The sequence below is a fragment of the Microcaecilia unicolor genome, chromosome 7, assembly GCF_901765095.1.
Source record: "Microcaecilia unicolor chromosome 7, aMicUni1.1, whole genome shotgun sequence".
Lineage (NCBI taxonomy): Eukaryota > Metazoa > Chordata > Amphibia > Gymnophiona > Siphonopidae > Microcaecilia > Microcaecilia unicolor.
In genome coordinates, this window is record NC_044037.1 from 308,567,184 (window position 1) to 308,588,609 (window position 21,426).

At 46.4% G+C, this 21,426-nt stretch overlaps 1 protein-coding gene across 2 annotated transcripts in view; it reads left to right on the plus strand.

Annotated features, from left to right (window-relative positions):
* The window catches only part of GLB1L (galactosidase beta 1 like), a 194,939-nt gene that overhangs the window by 143,308 nt on the left and 30,205 nt on the right, over nucleotides 1–21,426 (plus strand). For both annotated transcript variants that reach the window (XM_030208753.1, XM_030208752.1), the window contains exons 13-14: nucleotides 5,538–5,656; nucleotides 5,850–5,924. In XM_030208753.1, coding sequence (XP_030064613.1) covers nucleotides 5,538–5,656; nucleotides 5,850–5,924 — 194 coding nt within the window. The remainder of the gene's footprint in view (nucleotides 1–5,537; nucleotides 5,657–5,849; nucleotides 5,925–21,426) is intronic.

A 21,426-nucleotide genomic window follows, 5' to 3' on the forward strand; every position in this document is an offset into this window, starting at 1 on the left:
GAAGGGATAAGGGAAGAACTTTGTGTGCTAGAAGGAGATGTTGTGAAGCTGCGAAAGACTGAGAAAAATTATTTAGTTAAAATAGTTGCTTTCTTAATACGGTTTTTAAAATACTGTTGAAAACCATATAGCTGCCCTCACCGGCCCCCTTGCGGTATATCAAGAATGGTGAAATAAATAAAAATAAAATACCGTATTTTTCAGACTATAAGACGCACCGGACCATAAGACGCACCTAGGTTTTAGAGGAGGGAAATAGGAAAAAAAAAATTCGGACTATAAGACGCACTTTTTCCCTCCTCTAAAACCTAGGTGCTCCGGTGCGTCTTGTCCGAATCCCTCCCTCCGAGTTCGGGATCGCCCTGTCACGACCTCTCCCCTTACTCACGCGATCTTCCCTGGTGGTCTAGTGACGTCGGGGCAGGAAAGAGCCCCCTCTTTCCTGCCCAGCGCGCTGCTCTGCATCCTCCTGTATGCTGCCTGTGACGGTCTCGGCGAGATTCAAAATGGCCGCTGAGAATTGAAGTGGCCTCGCGAGACTTCAATTCTCGGCGGCCATTTTGAATCTCTCCGAGACCGTCACAGGCAGCATACAGGAGGATGCAGAGCAGTGCGCTGGGCAGGAAAGAGGGGGCTCTTTCCTGCCCAGCGCACTGCTCTGCATCCTCCTGTATGTACTTAATGCAATACCACCTGTATTTCTCATTCTGGAAATGGCGATCGCCACTACGGCATACTGTAAGCCACATTGAGCCTGCCATGAGTGGGAAAGCACGGGGTACAAATGTAACAAAAAAAAGGTGGGAAAATGTGGGATACAAATGCAATAAATAAATAGAAGTTGCTTACCTGTAATGGTATTTCTCCTTCAACAGTTCATCATCTAGCCACACAGTCCCACCCGCCCACCCTGAGTTGTTGCAAGCTTGAATACTAACTGATTTGACAGGTCTACTTTACTGTATTTATACTATTGTACAGTGGTGGGAAGGTACACACTAGTGCTGTCCAATTCGTGATTCAAATCTATTCATTTTCGGCAAATCAGATCGATTCGTTTCGTTAAAAAATTGATTTTTTTAAAAATTCACTATTAGCCACTTTCTCTGCCACCAGCCACCTTCCCGCCTTCTTCTGCATCTTCCATCTTCACGCAGGATGTGTGTCCCACCCCCCCACCTCCATGCCGCCATGTTCCCACTTTCCCCCTTAGTGCTCCTCCTAAGACCCAGTGGCTCTCTGACTGTTCCCCAAGCCTAAAAGACACACTCTGCTGGAGGGAAGATTGCAGTTCTGTCTTCTTCGCACAGGATGCCCCAACCTCCATGCAAATTGAACTGCAAATCTTGAACACAATGGATTTGATGGAGAAAGAGAATAAATCAAGGTCAGCATGCCCTGTTGGTCAGAGGTCAGTAATATGGTCTGTATTTGCACAATTGAATGATGAAACCATACAGAACGGAGAATTTGCGAAATGTATGCTTTGCAAAGTTAAAGTTAAACATAGTGGTGGCACCAGTAATCTTTGGCAGCATGTTGAAAGACATCATAAAGCAAAATTTGTTGATCTTCAAGCTGAAGACACTTCTAAGAAATCTGTTAAGTCCAACACCTTTGTGGCCACAAAGCCTAACACATCAGCAGCCTCTTCTCAAGCCCGGGTTTCATGCTTTTTCCACAAGCCACTTCCACCAGCAGAAAAGAAAAAAATTAACACTGCCCTCGTTTATTTTATTGGTAAAGATATGCAACCAATTTGGGTTGTTACAGATGAAGGCTTTTTGGCCTATTCTCAGTCTCTCAACGGGTTTGTACCGCCATCATGTCAAACTTTATGTGGAATGATTGAAGCTAAATATGATGATATGTCCATCTACATTTTGAGTCGTCCATCTACATTTTGAGTCAGCTTCAAAGATATGCAAGCATTATCACAGATCTCTGGACCAGCAGAACCATGGCAGCTTATATTATTATTACTGCACATGGCATAAATGATGACTTTCATGCATTGACTATTGTGCTGGATACACAGTACTACTACTACTACTATTAAACATTTCTATAGCGCTACTAGACTTACGCAGCGCTGTACATATTAACATGAAAAGACAGTCCCTGCTCAACAGAGCTTACAATCTAAATTGGACAGACGAACAGACAGCTAGGGGTGGGGAAATTGCAGTGGTAGGGGTGATAAGTGAGGGTGTTGAGTAAGAGAGTCATGGTTAGGAGTCGAAAGCAGTAGCAAAGAGGTGGGCTTTAAGCCTAGACTTGAAGACAGCCAGAGACTGAGCCTGACGTACTGGCTCAGGGAGTACATGCCAGAGAGACGTACAGGTGACTGTGGAAAGTGCAGTGAAGAAATGGCAGCTAGAAGGCAAAGTTTTTGCAAATGTTACCAATATTGCTGCATCTAAGAAAAATGCAGTGGGGAAACTTATTTGAAAAGGAATCTGTACCGCTCACCGTTGTTGCTTCGGACACACTCTGTAGTTATGTGTGGAAGATGGGCTGCGGTTTCATCCAGCAATCTCTGATGTCATCAATAAATTCCATGATATCGTCAGCACTTTCCATCACAGTACTATACTTACAGAAAGCTTGAAAACTGCTCAAGAAATGCTGGGAATGCCAGTGAAGAAACTGATTGGTGATATGAAAAGATGTTGGAACAGTACATGCATTATGTTGCAAAGTGCAGTTGAACTGAAGCAAACCATTGGTTTAGCTTTGAGCAGCAGCAATAAAATCAGAAAGAAAAGTGCACCTGCTGAACGTGACTATGATCTTGCCCAAAAACTCGTTGATGTTTTGCAGGCTTTTGAGGAAGCCACAACAATTGCATCTGGAGAACAGTATGCTACTGTGTCATTCATCCGCTGGTTGAACACCTGATTAATTAAATCAATACAACATATGGAAAAGATTCAGGAGAGGAGGAAGTTGATATCGATGATGAAGATACAGAATCAGCAAACCTGAAAGTTATCTCTCGCTTGAAAGAAGAGCTGAAGAAAAGTTTACTCCACAGATTTCAAGATATAATATTTGATCATTTATATAGATTAAGCAGCTTCCTGGATCTGAGGTTCAAGTCAACCTACGGTGAAGTACCAGATGTCATTGCAGTTGCAGCTCAAGAGATCATGAAAATGCAAACCACTGATGTACCAGTCAGCAACGGCACAGCCATGGAGATCACTCAGACATTACCAGCCGTTCCAGAGTTTGGAACACATGATGTGGATAAGCCTCAACAAAAACGCAGTTTCTGGGAAACAGTGGAATATACAAATGTTTCAGCTAAGAAAGCCAGACTTCCATCACAATCAGACTATGACAGTGATATTCGAATTAGATGCAGTGCAGAACTTGCTTGCTATAAACACGAAGATCCTTTGGAAACTGGCTGTGATGTTTTTTGTTTCTGGCAGCAAAGTCAAATGAAATTGCCACTATTGAACTGGCTTACACAGAGGTTTCTGTGTACGCCAGCCACCTCTGTGCCCTCAGAAAGAATTTTTTCTGCTGCTGTTGATCAAATTATAATTGCAGTTTTATGAAGCCAGCCAAAGTGGACAAAATGATTTTTCTTAATAAAAATTGGAAGATGTAGGACTTGACCAAACTTCACTTTTCACATGGTGGAACACAGCATGGCATGCTCACATTAAAGTTTGCCTTTGTTCAATTGCTGCTGCCTGTTTTTTTTTTTGTTTTTTTTACCCTTTGTGTTATAATATTAGCATGTGGGCCTCACTATTTCAATCTAGTTAAATCGAATCAAATTCAACCGAAAACCATTTTTTTTGAAAGAATCGAATCGTACTGATTCAAAAATATTTTGACCGGACAGCACTAGTACACTCAACATGTAATTCAACTCTGGAATGCGTTGCCATAAAATGTGGTAAAGGTGGTTAGCTTAGCAGAGTTTTTAAAAGGTTTGGACGGCTTCCTAAAGCAAAAGTCCATAGACTATTATTAAATTGGACTTGGGGAAAATCCACTATTTCTGGGATAAGCAGCATAAAATGTTTTGTACTTTTTTGAGGATCTTGCAGGTATTTGTGACCAGGATTGGCCACTGTTGGAAACAGGATCTGGGCTTGATGGACCTTTGTTCTGTCCCAGTATGGCAATACTTATGTACTTATGAGCTCTTTAAAGTTCTGTGCTATTGGAAGGCTGGGTCAGGAACGTCATCCAGATGTCACTTCAGCTGTGTGGCTAGATGATGAACTACCCACGGAGAACTACCGTTACAGGTAAGCAACTTCTATTCTCTTTCCCCTTAGGGATCACAGTCTAAGTTTATATCTGAGGCAACTGAGAGTCAAGATCAGGTCTCAAAAATTTTTTGAAGAGCTCATCTTAGGCCCTCCACTTCCACCTGGTTAGATCCTACTGCCTTAGGTACAAAAATTAGATAGTAAATCCTCTAGGGACAGGGAAATACCTAGTGTACCTGAATGTAGCACCCTTGAGATGCTTCTAAAAATGGCGTGAGCTAAATCCTAAAATAGTTATGATGTCTGTAAATAGATGCTCTGTTCCCTTTTTCCAAATTATCCCACAGTGCCGTCTTCTTACCTTGTAAGTCCCGTACTTCTGTTGTTTTAATATTATTTTTAACATATAGCACCACCCTTTCTCCCTTTCTTCCTATGAGTTGATGACTAGCCCAATGGTTAGTGCAGCAGCCTGAGAACCAGAGGAACCACTGCAGCTCCTTGTGACTTCGGGCAAGTCACTTAACCCTCCATTATAAACTGCTTTGATTGTAACCATAGAAAGGCAGTATATCAAATCTTATCCCCTACCCTTCCCCCTTCGCTATACTGTCCTTTCTGAATAGATTATAGCCCAGTATAGCTGTATCTCGGTTATGGTTCGCTGTTAACCACGTCTCTGTGACCACCACTATATCCAAGTTAGCCTCTAGATACAGAACTTACATTAATATACACAGCTTTCCACATATTGCCATTTTTTCTTTCTGTTTCTATAGAGACCTTTAGAGCTTTTACTTGCCTGGGAGCTTTGTTTATTCATCTATGACAATCCTAGTTTAAAGCCCTCATGGAACACACTGTTTCTCTTGAACTTCACTGACCTGGCAGAGCATGCACTCAGTCCCTCCCTGAGTCTGATATCACAGATCATGCTCAACCTCTTCTTTTCACCTCACAAACCTGACATATTTCCTCCTACCTCCCGGGCCTGACCCACATACTTCACAGGCCCTGATATCCCTTCCCTTCCCTTTCACTCTCACTTTATACGGTTGATACCCCTTCCTCTCCTCTACTAGTACTTCCCAGAACTGGTATGCCTAACTCTTACGTTCCCTCATTCCCTTCTCTATTCTTAATTCATATAGCTGGCAAAATGTATTTCCCCTCACAGGAATGCTGCACTTCCTCTGCTTTCTTCTCCTCCCCCCATATGATAGGGCTGGAACAACGCTCCCCAGCCTCTACCTCCCACCCTTCTCCAAATCAATGTCACTCTATTTACCTTTTGTCCAGGTGCTGATTACAAGAACAAGTACTTGCCGGTGACTACTAGCTATGATTATGATGCCCCTCTCTCAGAAGCTGGGGACCCCACAGACAAACTGTTTTCTATAAGATCTGTCATCAGTAAGGTATGGAAGGTCCTAGAAGAATGAGGGGTGGTGAGTTCTTTTGGTCTGTGAGGGTTAATAGTGTGTTTTAAACTTTCGTAAAACGTGTGTTTAGACAAGAATGGGGTGGTACTGTCTTTTGGCCTACCTTTCCAATCTTTGTCTACCCCCTACTTAAATAACAGATTCTCCTCTTTATTTTGTTCTTGACCAGTTTCTGGATGTACCTCATGGTCCGATGCCCCCCGCCACACCAAAATTTGCCTATGGGCTTGTTCCTCTGAAGAAGGTGAGAGGTACTTTTGTGCATTCATTACCATGTGAATTTTCCAAGATTTGTGTCTTCATAAAATGTTAGATAAATTTGATTGTAGTCATGGGCTGTGGTGCAGGGATTGGATAATATGTTTGACATTTTCATTTTTAAACATCCTGCAAGAATAAGTCAAGGCTATCATTATCTTTTTTGTATGTATCGAGTATATTAAAGCCCATAATTTCTGCAGATGATTTTAGAACTGTTGTTCAAAGCCAGGTTCTATTTAAACTTGATTACTACAGTGCACTTTTATCTGGGTATTTTACATGGATGCCTAAAAGCATTGCAGTTGGCATAGGTGCCTAGTATAAGAGGCTTGGGGAAGGTTAGACCTCCCAAGCCACAACCACATCTTTCCTCACCTCCCTCCCTCCTATTGCCATTTCCAAACAAAATGGGTGCAGGGCTGCAACTTCTCTGCCCAATGCAGCCAGGTCTTCCAGTCTCGACCCTTTTGATGTCAGCTTCCTGTTCTGGAGGGGGCAGGACTGGACCAGCAGAAGTTGAACCACAGCCATATGACTTTCTTTAATTGCCGCTGCTGCTCCAGTTGGTGGATGGGGGGAGGAGGAAGGGAGTGAGGGAGAGAAATATGGTAGTTGAAAGGAGAGAAGAAAGATGGAGGTAATGCCATATAGAGAGTGTAAAAAGAGAAGCAGTGGCTGACTGGAAGGATGGAGAACTGGAGGCAGACACTGGCTGGAGAGGGGGAGATGCTGCATGGAAAGAGGGAGATGTTGGATGTTAGCGGGAAGAAAGAAGAAATGCTGATTGGCAGGGAGGAGAGAGGAGGAGAAGCCAGCTGGAAATAGTGGATAGAGGAGGGAGATGATGGAAGAAGAATGAGAGAGGAAATCCTGCTTAGAAGGAGAGAAGGCAGATGCTGGATGGAAGAGGGGAAGATAGAGAGGAGAGATGTTGGATAGAAGGAAGATAGGCAATCTGAATTGGAAGGGGGGAGAGAGAGGCCGAATGGAATGGAAAGGAGAGATGCCAGAAAGAAAGGGAAGAAGAGAGAAGGGAGATGCTGGATGGAAGGTGGAGAGGAGAAATATTGAATGGAAGGGGGCAGATGCGGTGGATGAGGAGAGAAGAAATGCTGGATGGAAGTGGAGTAGATAGAAGAGGGGAAATGCTGAATAGAAGAGAAAGAGGATAGTGAACAACTGGGGAATTAAAGGAAGTGGGAATGGGAGAGCCGGGGTGAGGAAAAGAGATGGAAAGCTGTAGGAGTAGCCTAATGATCAGTGCAGCGGCCTGAAAACCTGGGGAATTGGGTTTGATTCCCACTGCAGCTCTTTGTGACTCCAGGCAAGCCACTTAACCCTTCATTGCCCCAGGTACAAAATAAGTACCTGTATATGATATTTAAACCTCTTTGATTGTAACTCTTTTCCCATTAGGTAGACGTAGTAAAAAGAGGGAAATTAAAGACTGGCTAGTAAGAATAAATGAAATGTGGACAGAGAGGCAGAAAAATAAATGAAAGGGGAGAGGAAGTGATGGCTATATGACTTGAGAGCTCTGGGCGGTTCTCTTTCAAAGCTATATACATTTATCACCTGGCAACCTAGGCCTATAAAAACTGGTGTTTTGTACCTTAGTGTACCAAAACGCATGAGATGAGCATTAAAAGCCAGTCAGTGGATTTGTTGGGCTTTGCCTACACAGGAAATTTGGGGCCTAGCAGCACGAAGGCCAAGATAGGCGAGAAGATGGCGCTGGATTCCTAACAGCTTTCTTTGACATAGTAACCTGAGCTATTTTTAGCTGGAGAAATCTTGGCCATGCAACATGGAGGGCCTTTAAATGAGATTAGAGAGTGGCTGAAAGAAATCAAATCGGATATTAAAGCAATCCAGATGGAGTTGGCCATGTTGGGGGCTGATCTGCGCATGGAAATTACTGAACTAGGCCACCGAGTTTGTGGTCTTAACCCATGTTCAGTTAACTAGAGGTGGTAATGTGTCTGTTCTGTTGTTAAGAAAAGAACATAACAAAAGAGAGGGAACAAAGTACAAACTAAAGTCCAAACAAAAAAAACAGCACCACGGGCCTTTAAAAATGGAACACAGTTCTTTAATGAATGAGCCTTGACAAAAGACCCGACACGGGCCGTGTTTCGGTGACTAGCACCTGCGTCAGGGGTCACAGTGATGACGTGGAAAACTTGGGGAATAACTCGAATATATTCCTCTACAATATATTATTCCTTACCCCACGTCTCATGTAGTAAAAGCTACAAAGCACCAAGGCACTTTCACTTTCTGTATCAAAATGGATTTTGATACAGAAAGTGAAAGTGCCTTGGTGCTTTGTAGCTTTTACTACATGAGACGTGGGGTAAGGAATAATATATTGTAGAGGAATATATTCGAGTTATTCCCCAAGTTTTCCACGTCATCACTGTGACCCCTGACGCAGGTGCTAGTCACCGAAACACGGCCCGTGTCGGGTCTTTTTGTCAAGGCTCATTCATTAAAGAACTGTGTTCCATTTTTAAAGGCCCGTAGTGCTGTTAAGAAAAGAACAACAGTTTCTCCGAGGACAAGCAGGCTGCTTGTTCTCACTGATGGGTGACGTCCACGGCAGCCCCTCCAATCGGAAACTTCACTAGCAAAGGCCTTTGCTAGTCCTCGCGCGCTCATGCGCACCGCGCATGCGCGGCCGTCTTCCCGCCCGAACCGGCTCGTGTTCGTCAGTCTTCTTTTCTCCGCGCTCGGTACGGTCGTGTTTTCGCCGTGTCGGGCCCCGCAAAGTCGACCTCGCGCGTTCGTCGTGTGTTTTCAAAAGAGAAAAATTATAATCCATTCTGTGTGGGAAAAGACTCTTGGTCTTTTCTTCCCCCGCTATTTCCAGCTTTCGCCCCGGTAAGTTTTCTTTCGTCGTCGGGGTAGGCCACTTTTAGGCCTCGGGTCGAAGTTTTCTTCCCCTAGTTTTTTCGGTGCCTTTTCCGCCATTTCGACTTTTGATCTCGCCGGCGTGATTTTTCCGCCCATGACATTGAAGTCTACCAGCGGCTTCAAGAAGTGCACCCAGTGCGCCCGGGTCATCTCGATCACTGACAGGCACGCGTCGTGTCTTCAGTGCTTGGGGGCTGGGCACCGCCCGCAGGCCTGTAGTCTGTGTTCCCTTTTGCAAAAGCGGACTCAGGTAGCGAGATTGGCCCAGTGGAACGTTTTGTTCTCGGGCTCTTCGTCGGCATCGGCACCGGGGGTATCGAGTGCATCGAAGTCTTCAGCGTCCAGAGCTTCATCCTCGGCCGCCAGTGCATCGAGTGCATCGAGGCATCGGCGCCGAGACATCGGATAGCTGCATCGACGTCGGTGGTACCGGGACCTCGTCTGCTGATGTCGTCGGACGGTGGTGCTTCGTCTGGAGTGCAGGTGAGGGCTGTCCATTCCCCTGCTGGTGGCGGTGAGCCTTCGGGTGGGTCTCCCCCTACCCTGAGGGCTCCTGCGGTACAGCCCCCCCGAGACCGACCTCCTTCGGCCTCGGCCCCGAGGAAGCGACGAGTGGATTCTACGTCCTCGTCGGTGCCGGCAAGCTCCGGTGACATGCTTCGTTCCAAGACATCGAAGAAGCATTGTCATCGGTCTCCTTCCTGGGTCAGCACCGAGAGCTCTGGGTCGCCGAGGGAGTCGGCACCCACCAGGCATCGGCACCGAGAGGACCGCTCACCCTCTGTTCAGGAGGTGTCGATGCGCTCCACTCTGGACAGCCCGGAACAGCCTCCACGCCCGGAACAGGTTCTGACGTCGACGCCTGCATCGACCTCCATGCCTTTCTCTGCAGCCGCTCTGAACGAGAGCCTCCGGGCCGTTCTCCCAGAGATTCTGGGAGAGCTGTTGCGCCCTACCCCTCCGGTACCGGCGGTGCTTGCGCCACCGGTACCGTCGAGCGTGGCGCCGGCTGGCCCATCGCCCGAGGTGAGGTCTCCGGCGTCGGTGCCGCGTGCGGTACCGGCTGCCGCCGCCTCCCAGGAGGGCTCCCCGACTACGTCGGCGGAGGGAGCTTCGCCAATGCGGGCGAGGGAGTCTACCTCTCGACGCCCCCATCGTGGACGTGGCTCCACAGAGTCGAGTCGGGCACGGTTGCAGACACAGGTCCGTGAACTTGTGTCTGACACCGAGGGTGAGGCCTCGTGGGAAGAGGAAGAAGACCCCAGATATTTCTCTGACGAGGAGTCTGAGGGTCTTCCTTCCGATCCCACTCCCTCTCCTGAGAGACAGCTTTCTCCTCCCGAGAGTCTGTCTTTTGCTTCCTTTGTCCGGGAGATGTCTACGGCCATCCCCTTCCCGGTGGTTGTGGAGGACGAGCCCAGGGCTGAAATGTTTGAGCTCCTGGACTATCCTTCTCCACCTAAGGAAGCGTCCACTGTACCCATGCACCATGTCCTAAAAAAGACATTGCTGGCGAACTGGACCAAGCCTTTAACTAATCCCCACATCCCCAAGAAGATCGAGTCCCAGTACCGGATCCATGGGGACCCAGATCTGATGCGCACTCAGTTGCCTCATGATTCTGGAGTTGTGGATCTGGCCCTAAAGAAGGCTAAGAGTTCTAGGGAGCATGCTTCGGCGCCCCCGGGCAAGGACTCTAGAACCTTAGACTCCTTTGGGAGGAAGGCCTACCATTCCTCTATGCTCGTGGCCAAAATTCAGTCCTACCAGCTCTACACGAGCATACACATGCGGAACAATGTGCGGCAGTTGGTGGGCTTGGTTGATGCGCTCCCCCCTGAGCAAGCCAAGCCTTTTCAGGAGGTGGTCAGGCAGCTGAAGGCGTGCAGAAAATTCCTGGCCAGAGGGGTGTATGACACCTTTGATGTTGCGTCCAGGGCCGCTGCTCAAGGTGTGGTGATGCGCAGGCTCTCATGGCTGCGTGCCTCCGACCTGGAGAATAGAATCCAGCAGCGGATTGCGGACTCGCCTTGCCGTGCGGATAACATTTTTGGAGAGAAAGTCGAACAGGTGGTAGAGCAGCTCCACCAGCGGGACACCGCATTCGACAAGTTCTCCCGCCGGCAGCCTTCAGCCTCTACCTCTACAGGTAGAAGATTTTTTGGGGGAAGGAAGACTGTTCCCTACTCTTCTGGCAAGCGTAGGTACAATCCTCCTTCTCGACAGCCTGCGGCCCAGGCTAAGCCACAGCGCGCTCACTCTCGTCAGCAGCGTGCGCCTCAGCAAGGCCCCTCGGCTCCCCAGCAAAAGCAAGGGACAAGCTTTTGACTGGCTCCAGCAGAGCATAGCCGACATCCAAGTGTCAGTGCCGGGCGACCTGCCAGTCGGAGGGAGGTTGAAAGCTTTTCAGCAAAGGTGGCCTCTCATAACCTCCGATCAGTGGGTTCTCCAAATAGTCCGGCAAGGATACACCCTCAATTTGGCCTCAAAACCTCCAAATTGTCCACCGGGAGCTCAGTCTTACAGCTTCCAGCACAAGCAGGTACTTGCAGAGGAACTCTCCGCCCTTCTCAGCGCCAATGCGGTCGAGCCCGTGCCATCCGGGCAAGAAGGGCTGGGATTCTATTCCAGGTACTTCCTTGTGGAAAAGAAAACAGGGGGGATGCGTCCCATCCTAGACCTAAGGGCCCTGAACAAATATCTGGTCAAAGAAAAGTTCAGGATGCTTTCCCTGGGCACCCTCCTTCCCATGATTCAGGAAAACGATTGGCTATGCTCTCTGGACTTTAAGGATGCCTACACACACATCCCGATACTGCCAGCTCACAGACAGTATCTGCGATTTCAGCTGGTCACACGTCACTTCCAGTACTGTGTGCTACCCTTTGGGCTCGCCTCTGCGCCCAGGGTGTTCACAAAGTGCTTGGCTGTAGTAGCAACGGCACTTCGCAGGCTGGGGGTGCACGTGTTCCCATATCTCGACGATTGGCTGGTGAAGAACACATCCGAGGCAGGAGCCCTGCAGTCCATGCAGATGACTATTCGCCTCCTGGAGCTACTGGGGTTTGTGATAAATTATCCAAAGTCCCATCTTCTCCCAGTGCAGAGACTCGAATTCATAGGAGCTCTGCTGGATTCTCGGACGGCTCGCACCTATCTCCCAGAGACGAGAGCCAACAACTTGTTGTCCCTCGTCTCGCGGGTGCGAGCGTCCCAGCAGATCACAGCTCGGCAGATGTTGAGATTGCTAGGCCACATGGCCTCCACAGTCCATGTGACTCCCATGGCCCGCCTTCACATGAGATCTGCTCAATGGACCCTAGCTTCCCAGTGGTTCCAGGCTGCTGGGGATCTAGAAGACGTAATCCACCTGTCCACGAGTTTTCTCGAATCCCTGTATTGGTGGACGATTTGGTCCAATCTGACTCTGGGACGTCCCTTCCAAATTCCTCAGCCTCTAAAAGTGCTGACCACGGATGCGTCTCTCCTGGGGTGGGGAGCTCATGTCGATGGGCTTCACACCCAAGGAAGCTGGTCCCTCCAGGAACGCGATCTGCAGATCAATCTTCTGGAGTTGCGAGCGATCTGGAACGCTCTGAAGGCTTTCAGAGATCGGCTGTCCCACCAAATTATCCAAATTCACACAGACAACCAGGTTGCCATGTACTACGTCAACAAGCAGGGGGGCACCGGATCTTGCCCCCTGTGTCAGGAAGCCGTCAGCATGTGGCTCTGGGCTCGCCGTCACGGCATGGTGCTCCAAGCCACATATCTGGCAGGCGTAAACAACAGTCTGGCCGACAGGTTGAGCAGGATTATGCAACCTCACGAGTGGTCGCTCAATTCCCGTGTAGTGCGACAGATCTTCCAGGTGTGGGGCACCCCCTTGGTAGACCTCTTCGCATCTCGAGCCAACCACAAAGTCCCTCAGTTCTGTTCCAGGCTTCAGGCCCACGGCAGATTGGCATCGGATGCCTTCCTCCTGGACTGGGGGGAGGGTCTGCTGTATGCTTATCCTCCCATACCTCTGGTGGGGAAGACTTTGTTGAAACTCAAGCAAGATCGAGGCACCATGATTCTGATTGCTCCTTTTTGGCCGCGTCAGATCTGGTTCCCTCTTCTTCTGGAGTTGTCCTCCGAAGAACCGTGGAGATTGGAGTGTTTTCCGACCCTCATCACACAGGACGAAGGGGCGCTTCTGCATCCCAACCTCCGGTCCCTGGCTCTCACGGCCTGGATGTTGAGAGCGTAGACTTTGCCTCTTTGGGTCTGTCAGAGGGTGTCTCCCGCATCTTGCTTGCTTCCAGGAAAGATTCCACTAAGAGGAGTTACTTCTTCCTGTGGAGGAGGTTTGCCGTCTGGTGTGACAGCAAGGCCCTAGATCCTCGCTCTTGTCCTACACAGACCCTGCTTGAATACCTTCTGCACTTGTCTGAGTCTGGTCTCAAAACCAACTCTGTAAGGGTTCACCTTAGTGCAATCAGTGCATACCATTACCGTGTGGAAGGTAAGCCGATCTCAGGACAGCCTTTAGTTGTTCGCTTCATGAGAGGTTTGCTGTTGTCAAAGCCCCCTGTCAAGCCTCCTACAGTGTCATGGGATCTCAATGTCGTTCTCACCCAGCTGATGAAACCTCCTTTTGAGCCACTGAATTCCTGCCATCTGAAGTACTTGACCTGGAAGGTCATTTTCTTGGTGGCAGTTACTTCAGCTCGTAGAGTCAGTGAGCTTCAGGCCCTGGTAGCCCAGGCCCCTTACACCAAATTTCATCATAACAGAGTAGTCCTCTGCACTCACCCTAAGTTCTTGCCAAAGGTCGTGTCGGAGTTCCATCTGAACCAGTCAATTGTCTTGCCAACATTCTTTCCCCATCCTCATTCCTGCCCTGCTGAACGTCAGCTGCACACATTGGACTGCAAGAGAGCATTGGCCTTCTATCTGGAGCGGACACAGCCCAACAGACAGTCCGCCCAATTGTTTGTTTCTTTTGATCCCAATAGGAGGGGAGTGGCTGTGGGGAAACGCACCATATCCAATTGGCTAGCAGATTGCATTTCCTTCACTTACGCCCAGGCGGGGCTGGCTCTTGAGGGTCATGTCATGGCTCATAATGTTAGAGCCATGGCTGCGTCGGTAGCCCACTTGAAGTCAGCCTCTATTGAAGAAATTTGCAAAGCTGCGACGTGGTCATCTGTCCACACATTCACATCTCATTACTGCCTGCAGCAGGATACCCGACGCGACAGTCGGTTCAGGCAGTCAGTTCTTCAGAACCTGTTTGGGCTTTAGGATCCAACTCCACCCCCCGAGGGCCCTGTTTGTTCTGTTCCAGGCTGCACTCTCAGTTAGTTGGTAAATTTTTTAGGTCAATCTCAGTTATGTCCTCGCCGTTGCGAGGCCCAATTGACCATGGTTGTTGTTTTGAGTGAGCCTGGGGGCTAGGGATACCCCATCAGTGAGAACAAGCAGCCTGCTTGTCCTCGGAGAAAGCGAATGCTACATACCTGTAGAAAGTATTCTCCGAGGACAGCAGGCTGATTGTTCTCACAAACCCGCCCACCTCCCCTTTGGAGTTGTGTCTTCCCTTGCTTTGTTTTGCTACATATGGGACTGGCGAACACGAGCCGGTTCGGGCGGGAAGACGGCCGCGCATGCGCGGTGCGCATGAGCGCGCGAGGACTAGCAAAAGGCCTTTGCTAGTGAAGTTTCCGATTGGAGGGGCTGCCGTGGACGTCACCCATCAGTGAGAACAATCAGCCTGCTGTCCTCGGAGAATACCTTCTACAGGTATGTAGCATTCGCTTTATCTTCTGTTGGCAAACAGTGACCCCTAGAGGGTTGAAGAAGGAAATAAAGAGACTGCTATTAGGGAACAGTTGATTTGAAAATTAGACTATAGTCCGCATGCGTCAGCATTTTAGCTGGGTTTGGCGGTTTGAGGCAAGCGGGTCTCACAGCAGGTCAGTTAAGAATAAATGTATACCACATATATATGTTTAGGAAAGTTTATTCAGTAAGGGATCTTGTTCTGTGTACTTGTGCTGTCCCCAGTGGGAAACTAAAGGAGCTTCTCTTTTATGTGTGTGTAAATTACTAAGATGTTTTGCAATCCTATCTTGCATCTGGTTTGCCCTATATACCACTTATTACAATGGCAAATTATTCCATATAAAGCTAAGAAAGGCCAATGCTTCTGTATAATCTTTTTAATATATCCAGCTTGAACTGAATATGGTAAAACACACACAGGTCCTTCATCATGATCCATATTACCCTTTGGAGTATTAATTAACCATTGCCGGTGTGCATTAGCTGCTGTCTTGTAGGCAGTCCTAATAACCCTACCAGGGTAACCCTTTCACAACCAAAAAAATCACAAACTTATGTAAAACCCTACCTCAGAACAATATGGACATAGAAAACTTCATTAATGGTCCAGACCTAACCCCTGGTGAATGCCCTGCTGACCAATTATGGTCAAATTTTGCTCTCCTCAGCCAACACAGTTACCCAGGCGATTAAAAAATGCTCCAATAGCCACTGTCAACTGGACACTTGCCCCAGCTACCTAATACAATCCGCCCCCCACCGCTTCATAACAGATCTTACATCCCACTTAAACTTCATTCTTCAACAGGATATCTTCTCCAAAAAAAAGGCAACATCCTGCTCACCCCAATACCAAAAGACACCAAGAAAAAAACAAACGACATTACCAACTACCGCCCAGTAGCATCTATCCCATTAGTAGTCAAACTAATAGAAGGACTGGTGACCAAACAACTTAATGACTACATAAACAAATTCACTATACTACATGAGTCAAAATCAGGATTTCGATCCCTACACAGCACCGAAACAGTACTACTTATTCTCCTAACCAAATTCAAGCAGGAAATAGCAATTGGCAAGAGCATTCTTCTCCTCCAATTTGACATGTCAAGTGCGTTCGACATGGTTTACCATAACATACTGCTAAGACTCCTATAATACTTCGGAATCAGTGATGGCATTCTCAAATGGATTAAGGGTTTTCTAACCACAAGAACATATCAAGTGAAATCAAAAACAAACATATCATCACCGTGGAAACCAGACTGCGGAGTACCGCAAGGATCACCACTATCACCGATCCTTTTCAACCTCATGATGCCTCCACTAGCCAAGACCTTATCCACCCAAGGCCTAAATCCATTTATCTACGCTGATGACGTTATATTATACATCCCCTACAAACATGATTTGGCAGAAATCACAAACGAAATCAAGCTCAGCTTAAATATCATGAACTCATGGGCAAATGCATTCCAACTAAAACTCAATACAGAAAAAACACACTGTCTCATCATCTCATCCCAATACAATGCATACAAACCCACAAACATTAACACCCCAGGATACAACCTCCCTATATCAGACAGCCTGAAAATTCTCGGAGTAACAATCGACCGTAACCTCACACTAGAGACCCATACAAATTCCATTATAAAGAAAATGTTTTTCTCAATGTGGAATCTCAAACGCGTGAAACCATTCTTCCCAAGGGAAATATTTTGCAACCTGATACAGTCAATGGTACTAAGCCCCGCAGACTACTGTAATGGAATTTACGTGGGATGCAAGGATCAAATCATAAAGAAACTTCAGACTGCCCAAAATACAGCAGCCAGGCTTATATTTGGAAAAACGTGTTTTGACAGCACCAAGCCACTCCGAAAAAAACTGCATTGGCTACCAATCAAAGAACGTATCACTTTCAAAATCTGCATGACTGTTCATAAAATTATTTACGGCGAGGCACCGGGATACATGGCAGACCTCATCGACCTGCCAACCAGAAACACCACAAAATTTGCACGATCATACCTAAACCTCCACTACCCAAACAACAAAGGACTCAAATACAAATCTACCTATGCATCCAGCTTTTCCTACTTAAGTGCACAACTATGGAACACACTACCAAAAGCAGTAAAAACTACGTTCGACCATCTAAACTTCCGGAAAGCACTAAAGACAGACCTTTTCAGAAAAGCATACCCCACCGACCTAACATAAAAATACCTGGATACCTGCGACACAATTGTAACCAAAGACCATAATGGACACTACCGGACTCTTCCTCCCCCTCTCTAATTTTCCCCCCAACTGTACCTACCTTACATGTACCTCACTCTATTACAGTATCACCTTGTATTGTTCACACCTTGTTATTTGTTTCAGACCGGATTCGGTTAGCGCCGTTACTATGTAAGCCACATTGAGCCTGCAAAAAGGTGGGAAAATGTGGGATACAAAAGTAACAAATAAATAAATCGGTCTCCTAAATCTTTAGCATGATATTCAAAACTCTATTGTGTAGCACATAACCGCTGTAACTGAAGAAAATGTCCATTAGGGATCCCCTCTTTCCGACTTTTAGGATGCAAGCTACAGTAATAACTACTTGGTGGGTCCCGGGCTGTTGTGATTTTCTCCTCCATAATCTGTGCAGTAGATGGGGTCAAAATAGATGCCTTCACTTAGGGAGTCATAAACTCTCTTCCAGTACCAATCTTGAACCAGTTTTCTTTGATGATTCATCAGAGCTGTGCGCTGCTCGGAGCTTAAGGTGATGTCAAGCCCAAGAGATGCTACCAAACCTCCTTCCCTTCCTGGCATTTCAAGCAAGCTGCCCGGAGCAAATTGAGCTGCTACTTAAGGCTGGAAAACAAAATTCTGCATCAGCCCCAGAGATGGGGAAAAATCCGAGGCACTGACACTCTGTTTGCCTTTTCTTTTCTTACCCATATTGGGAATGGAGAAACCTTTTAAAGAGGAAATTAAGAGTGCTTTCTCATGTCATCTAACATGCCGCCATCTTGGGTCCTCCCCCACACCCCTTCCTCTAGCGACACTTTTGAGATTTCTTTGGCAAATGTTGTGATAAGTGGGAAATATATTCATATGCCATGGTGGCACTGCTAAGATTTACATCTTGAGTTTGGTAAAGCAGATGGATAGGAAGTATCATATCTCTTACCTGTTATTGTTTCGAAATATGACACTCCTGGGGAGCAATGTGGTGTAGCTCTGATGGCCAGCGGTACAAATGAAACTTCGTATCCCAGTCTTTACCAGAGGTTGATACATATATTTTTAAAATGCTGGTAATAGTGGAGGAGTGGCCTAGTGGTTAGGGTGGTGGACTTTGGTCCTGGGGAACTGAGGAACTGAGTTCGATTCCCAGCACAGGCAGCTCCTTGTGACTCTGGGCAAGTCACTTAACCCTCCATTGCCTGCCGCATTGAGCCTGCCATGAGTGGGAAAGCACAGAGTACAAATGTAACAAAAATAAAAAATAAATAAATATTAGCTCTTTTGACTTGACCCAGAGCACTGGAGGTGATATGTAATATGATAATTATTTTCAACACCCAGTACCTTCCATATATGCTTGATGACTTGACCTGTAAATTGAGGTCCCTGGTCCAGACTTACCCACATGGGCAACTCCTACCTGTTGAAAGCATGGTTTATTAGCAGGGTGACAGTGGTTTTTGTGGTACAGTTGGGAGTGTGTAGATGTTCTACCCATTTGGTGAATGTAAAAATAACTGTGAACATGCACTGATTCCATGGAAGGACTGGACCACTTGGACCTATCCAATTGATTTGAATGTTGGACCAGAGCATGGTGATTCCTTTGTGTCTCAGGGGTATCTGATGAGGGAGAGATGAAGGTTGAAACCTACAACAGGTTAAACATTTTTTCATGGTATTTGAGACTTGGTTGTCAAAGGTTAGATTGCGGTCTATGGTGAAGCCTAGGATTTTTAGTTTGCCTGTTCTTGGGAGGGAGGTTCCCATAGCATCGATATTTGTGAAGCATTCAACATTGTGTGGTGATGAGTTTCAGGCATTGTGTTTTTTCTCTCTTTAACTTAGAGCTTGAATGCTGAGGTCCAGGATTCCATGGTGTTTATGCTGTCGGTGATCCTGGTCATGATTTCGGACAGATTCTTGTTGAAAGGGATGTAGACGGACACATCATCAGCATATATGAAGGGGTTGAAACCTTATTCAGCCAATAATTGGGCTAGGGGCACCACTGTTAAGTTGAATAGTATGGGTGAGAGCGGCAAGCCCTGAAGGACCCCACAGTCCATTTTCCATGGGAAGAGATTAAGGGATTTATCTTTACTCGGTAAGATCTGGAAGTCAGGAATCCTATGGACCATTCAAGTACCTTCCCTCCAGTGTCAATTTTATCGAGTATTCTCCGTAGGATTTGGTGGTCAACCATGTCAAATGCACTTGACATGTCAAACTGTTGGAGGAGGATGCTTTTTCTTTTGGTGATTTCCTTTTTAAAGTTGGCTAGTAAAGTAACCAGCATTGTTTCCATGCTGTACTGAGGCCTAAAGCCTGATTGGGATTCGTGTAGTATGGAGAATTTGGTAATGTAATCAACTAGCTGGTTGGCCGCTATACCCTCCATTACTTTAGTTGTTAGAGGTATGGATGCCACTGGCCTGTAGTTTATGGTGTCCTTTATGCTTTTCTTGTTATCCTTTGGAATTGGTTTAAGCAATATGTTTCCCTTTTCCATTGGAAATCAGCCTTCCCAAAACATGAAGCTCAAGAGGGATCTGAGTTGGTCTATGAATCGGTCTGGAGCTGTGTTCAAGACATGGTTGGGGCATGTGTCTAGCATGCAGTAAGCGGAGGATAATTTTCTTATAGCTTGGGCTATTGTCTCCTTGGTGGATAGTTCAAAGACCATCCATGTTCTGTCTGCTGGAGATTCCTCTGGTGGGTGATCAAGTTTGTCTATGAGGGTTTCAAAGTTGGTGTCATCCTGTGGGAGACTTCCTTAAGTTGAGGATATTCTCTTCGAAATATCTGTCTAATTCCTCTACTGATTGGGCAAAAGAATCAGTTGGACCACTGGATGACTGAGAGGTAAAAGGGGCACTCAGGGAAGACAAAGTCATAGCAGAGAGATTAAATGAATGGTTTGCTTCGGTCTTCACTGAGAAAGATTTGGGAGAGATACTGGTGCCAGAAATGGTATTCAAAGCTGACGAGTCAGAGAAACTGAATGAAATCTCTGTAAACCTGGAAGATGTAATAGCACAATTTGACAAATTAAAGAGTAACAAATTGCCTGAACTGGATGGTATTCATCCCAGAGTACTGATAGAATTGAAAAATGAACTTGCAGAACTATTGTTAGTAATATGTAATTTATCTTTAAAATCAAGCATGGTACCGGAAGATTGGAGGGTGGGCAATGTAACACCAAATTTTAAAAAAGGTTCCAGAGGTGATCCGGGAAGTTATAGACCTGTGAGCCTGACGTTGGTGCCGGGCAAAATGGTAGAAACTATTATAAAGAACAAAATTATAGAGCATATTCAAAAGCATGGGTTAATGAGACAAAGCCAACAGGATTTAGTGAAGGGAAATCTTTCCTCACCAATCTACTACATTTCTTTGAAGGGGTGAAGGTGAGCATATTCTGTAGTGTAAGAACGAAGAGCAGAATGTAATCAGCATACAATAACAGAAGTTCCTCTGAACTAAAACAAAGGTTACCCAGTGAAGACATAAAAAAATTAAAAAGAAGAGACAAAGGGACACCACAACCTTGGGACCAGCTACGAGAGAGAACCGTGTCTTTTCTTACAGCATAATTACTGTTTTGTAAAAATTCCTTAAACCATTTAAATACTATCCCACCCACTCGAGCTGCACTCAGGCTTGATGATAAAAGATTGTGTGGTCCACTGCATCAAAAGCAGCAGATATATTAAACTGCAGTAGAACTATTTGTTTCCCTTAGCACTGAAATTTCTGTACATAAGAAGTCAGCACCAATAACAGAGATTCCGTGCTGTGACAGGCCCTGAATTCAAACTGAGATGTATGTAAACATGAACATTTATCCATGTGTTCCGCAAACAGTTTATTCACATACGATTGTATTAGTTTAGTCAGGAAAGGGATACCCTGATACAGTCAATGGTAATAAGTCACCTGGACTACTGTAATGACTATACGCCGGCTGCAAAGAACAATCAAAAAACTCCAAACAGCCCAGAATACAGCCGCCAGACTCATATTTGGAAAAAATAAATATGAAAGTGCTAAACCCTTAAGAGAGAAACTCCATTGGCTCCCTCTCAAAGAACGTGTTGAGTTCAAGATCTGCACGATAGTACACAAACTTATACACGCAGACGCCCCAATCTACATGCTAAACCTTGTGGACTTGCCTCCCAGAAACGCTGTAAGATCATCCCGCAAATATCTCAATCTGCACTTCCCCAGCTGCAAAGGACTGAATTACAAACTGACACACGCCACCACCTTCTCCTACTTGAGCACGCAGATGTGGAATGCTCTACTTACAGACCTGAAAGCTATTGACGAATTAACTAACTTCCGCAAATCTCTGAAAACTCATCTCTTCCAAAAGGCCTAGAAGGAAAATGCATAGCCTACAAACTACCTCAGCAAATCACACAATTACCACAGCTCACCTCTAACTTACCTAACACTTCTCTCTATCCTCCACCCAATCT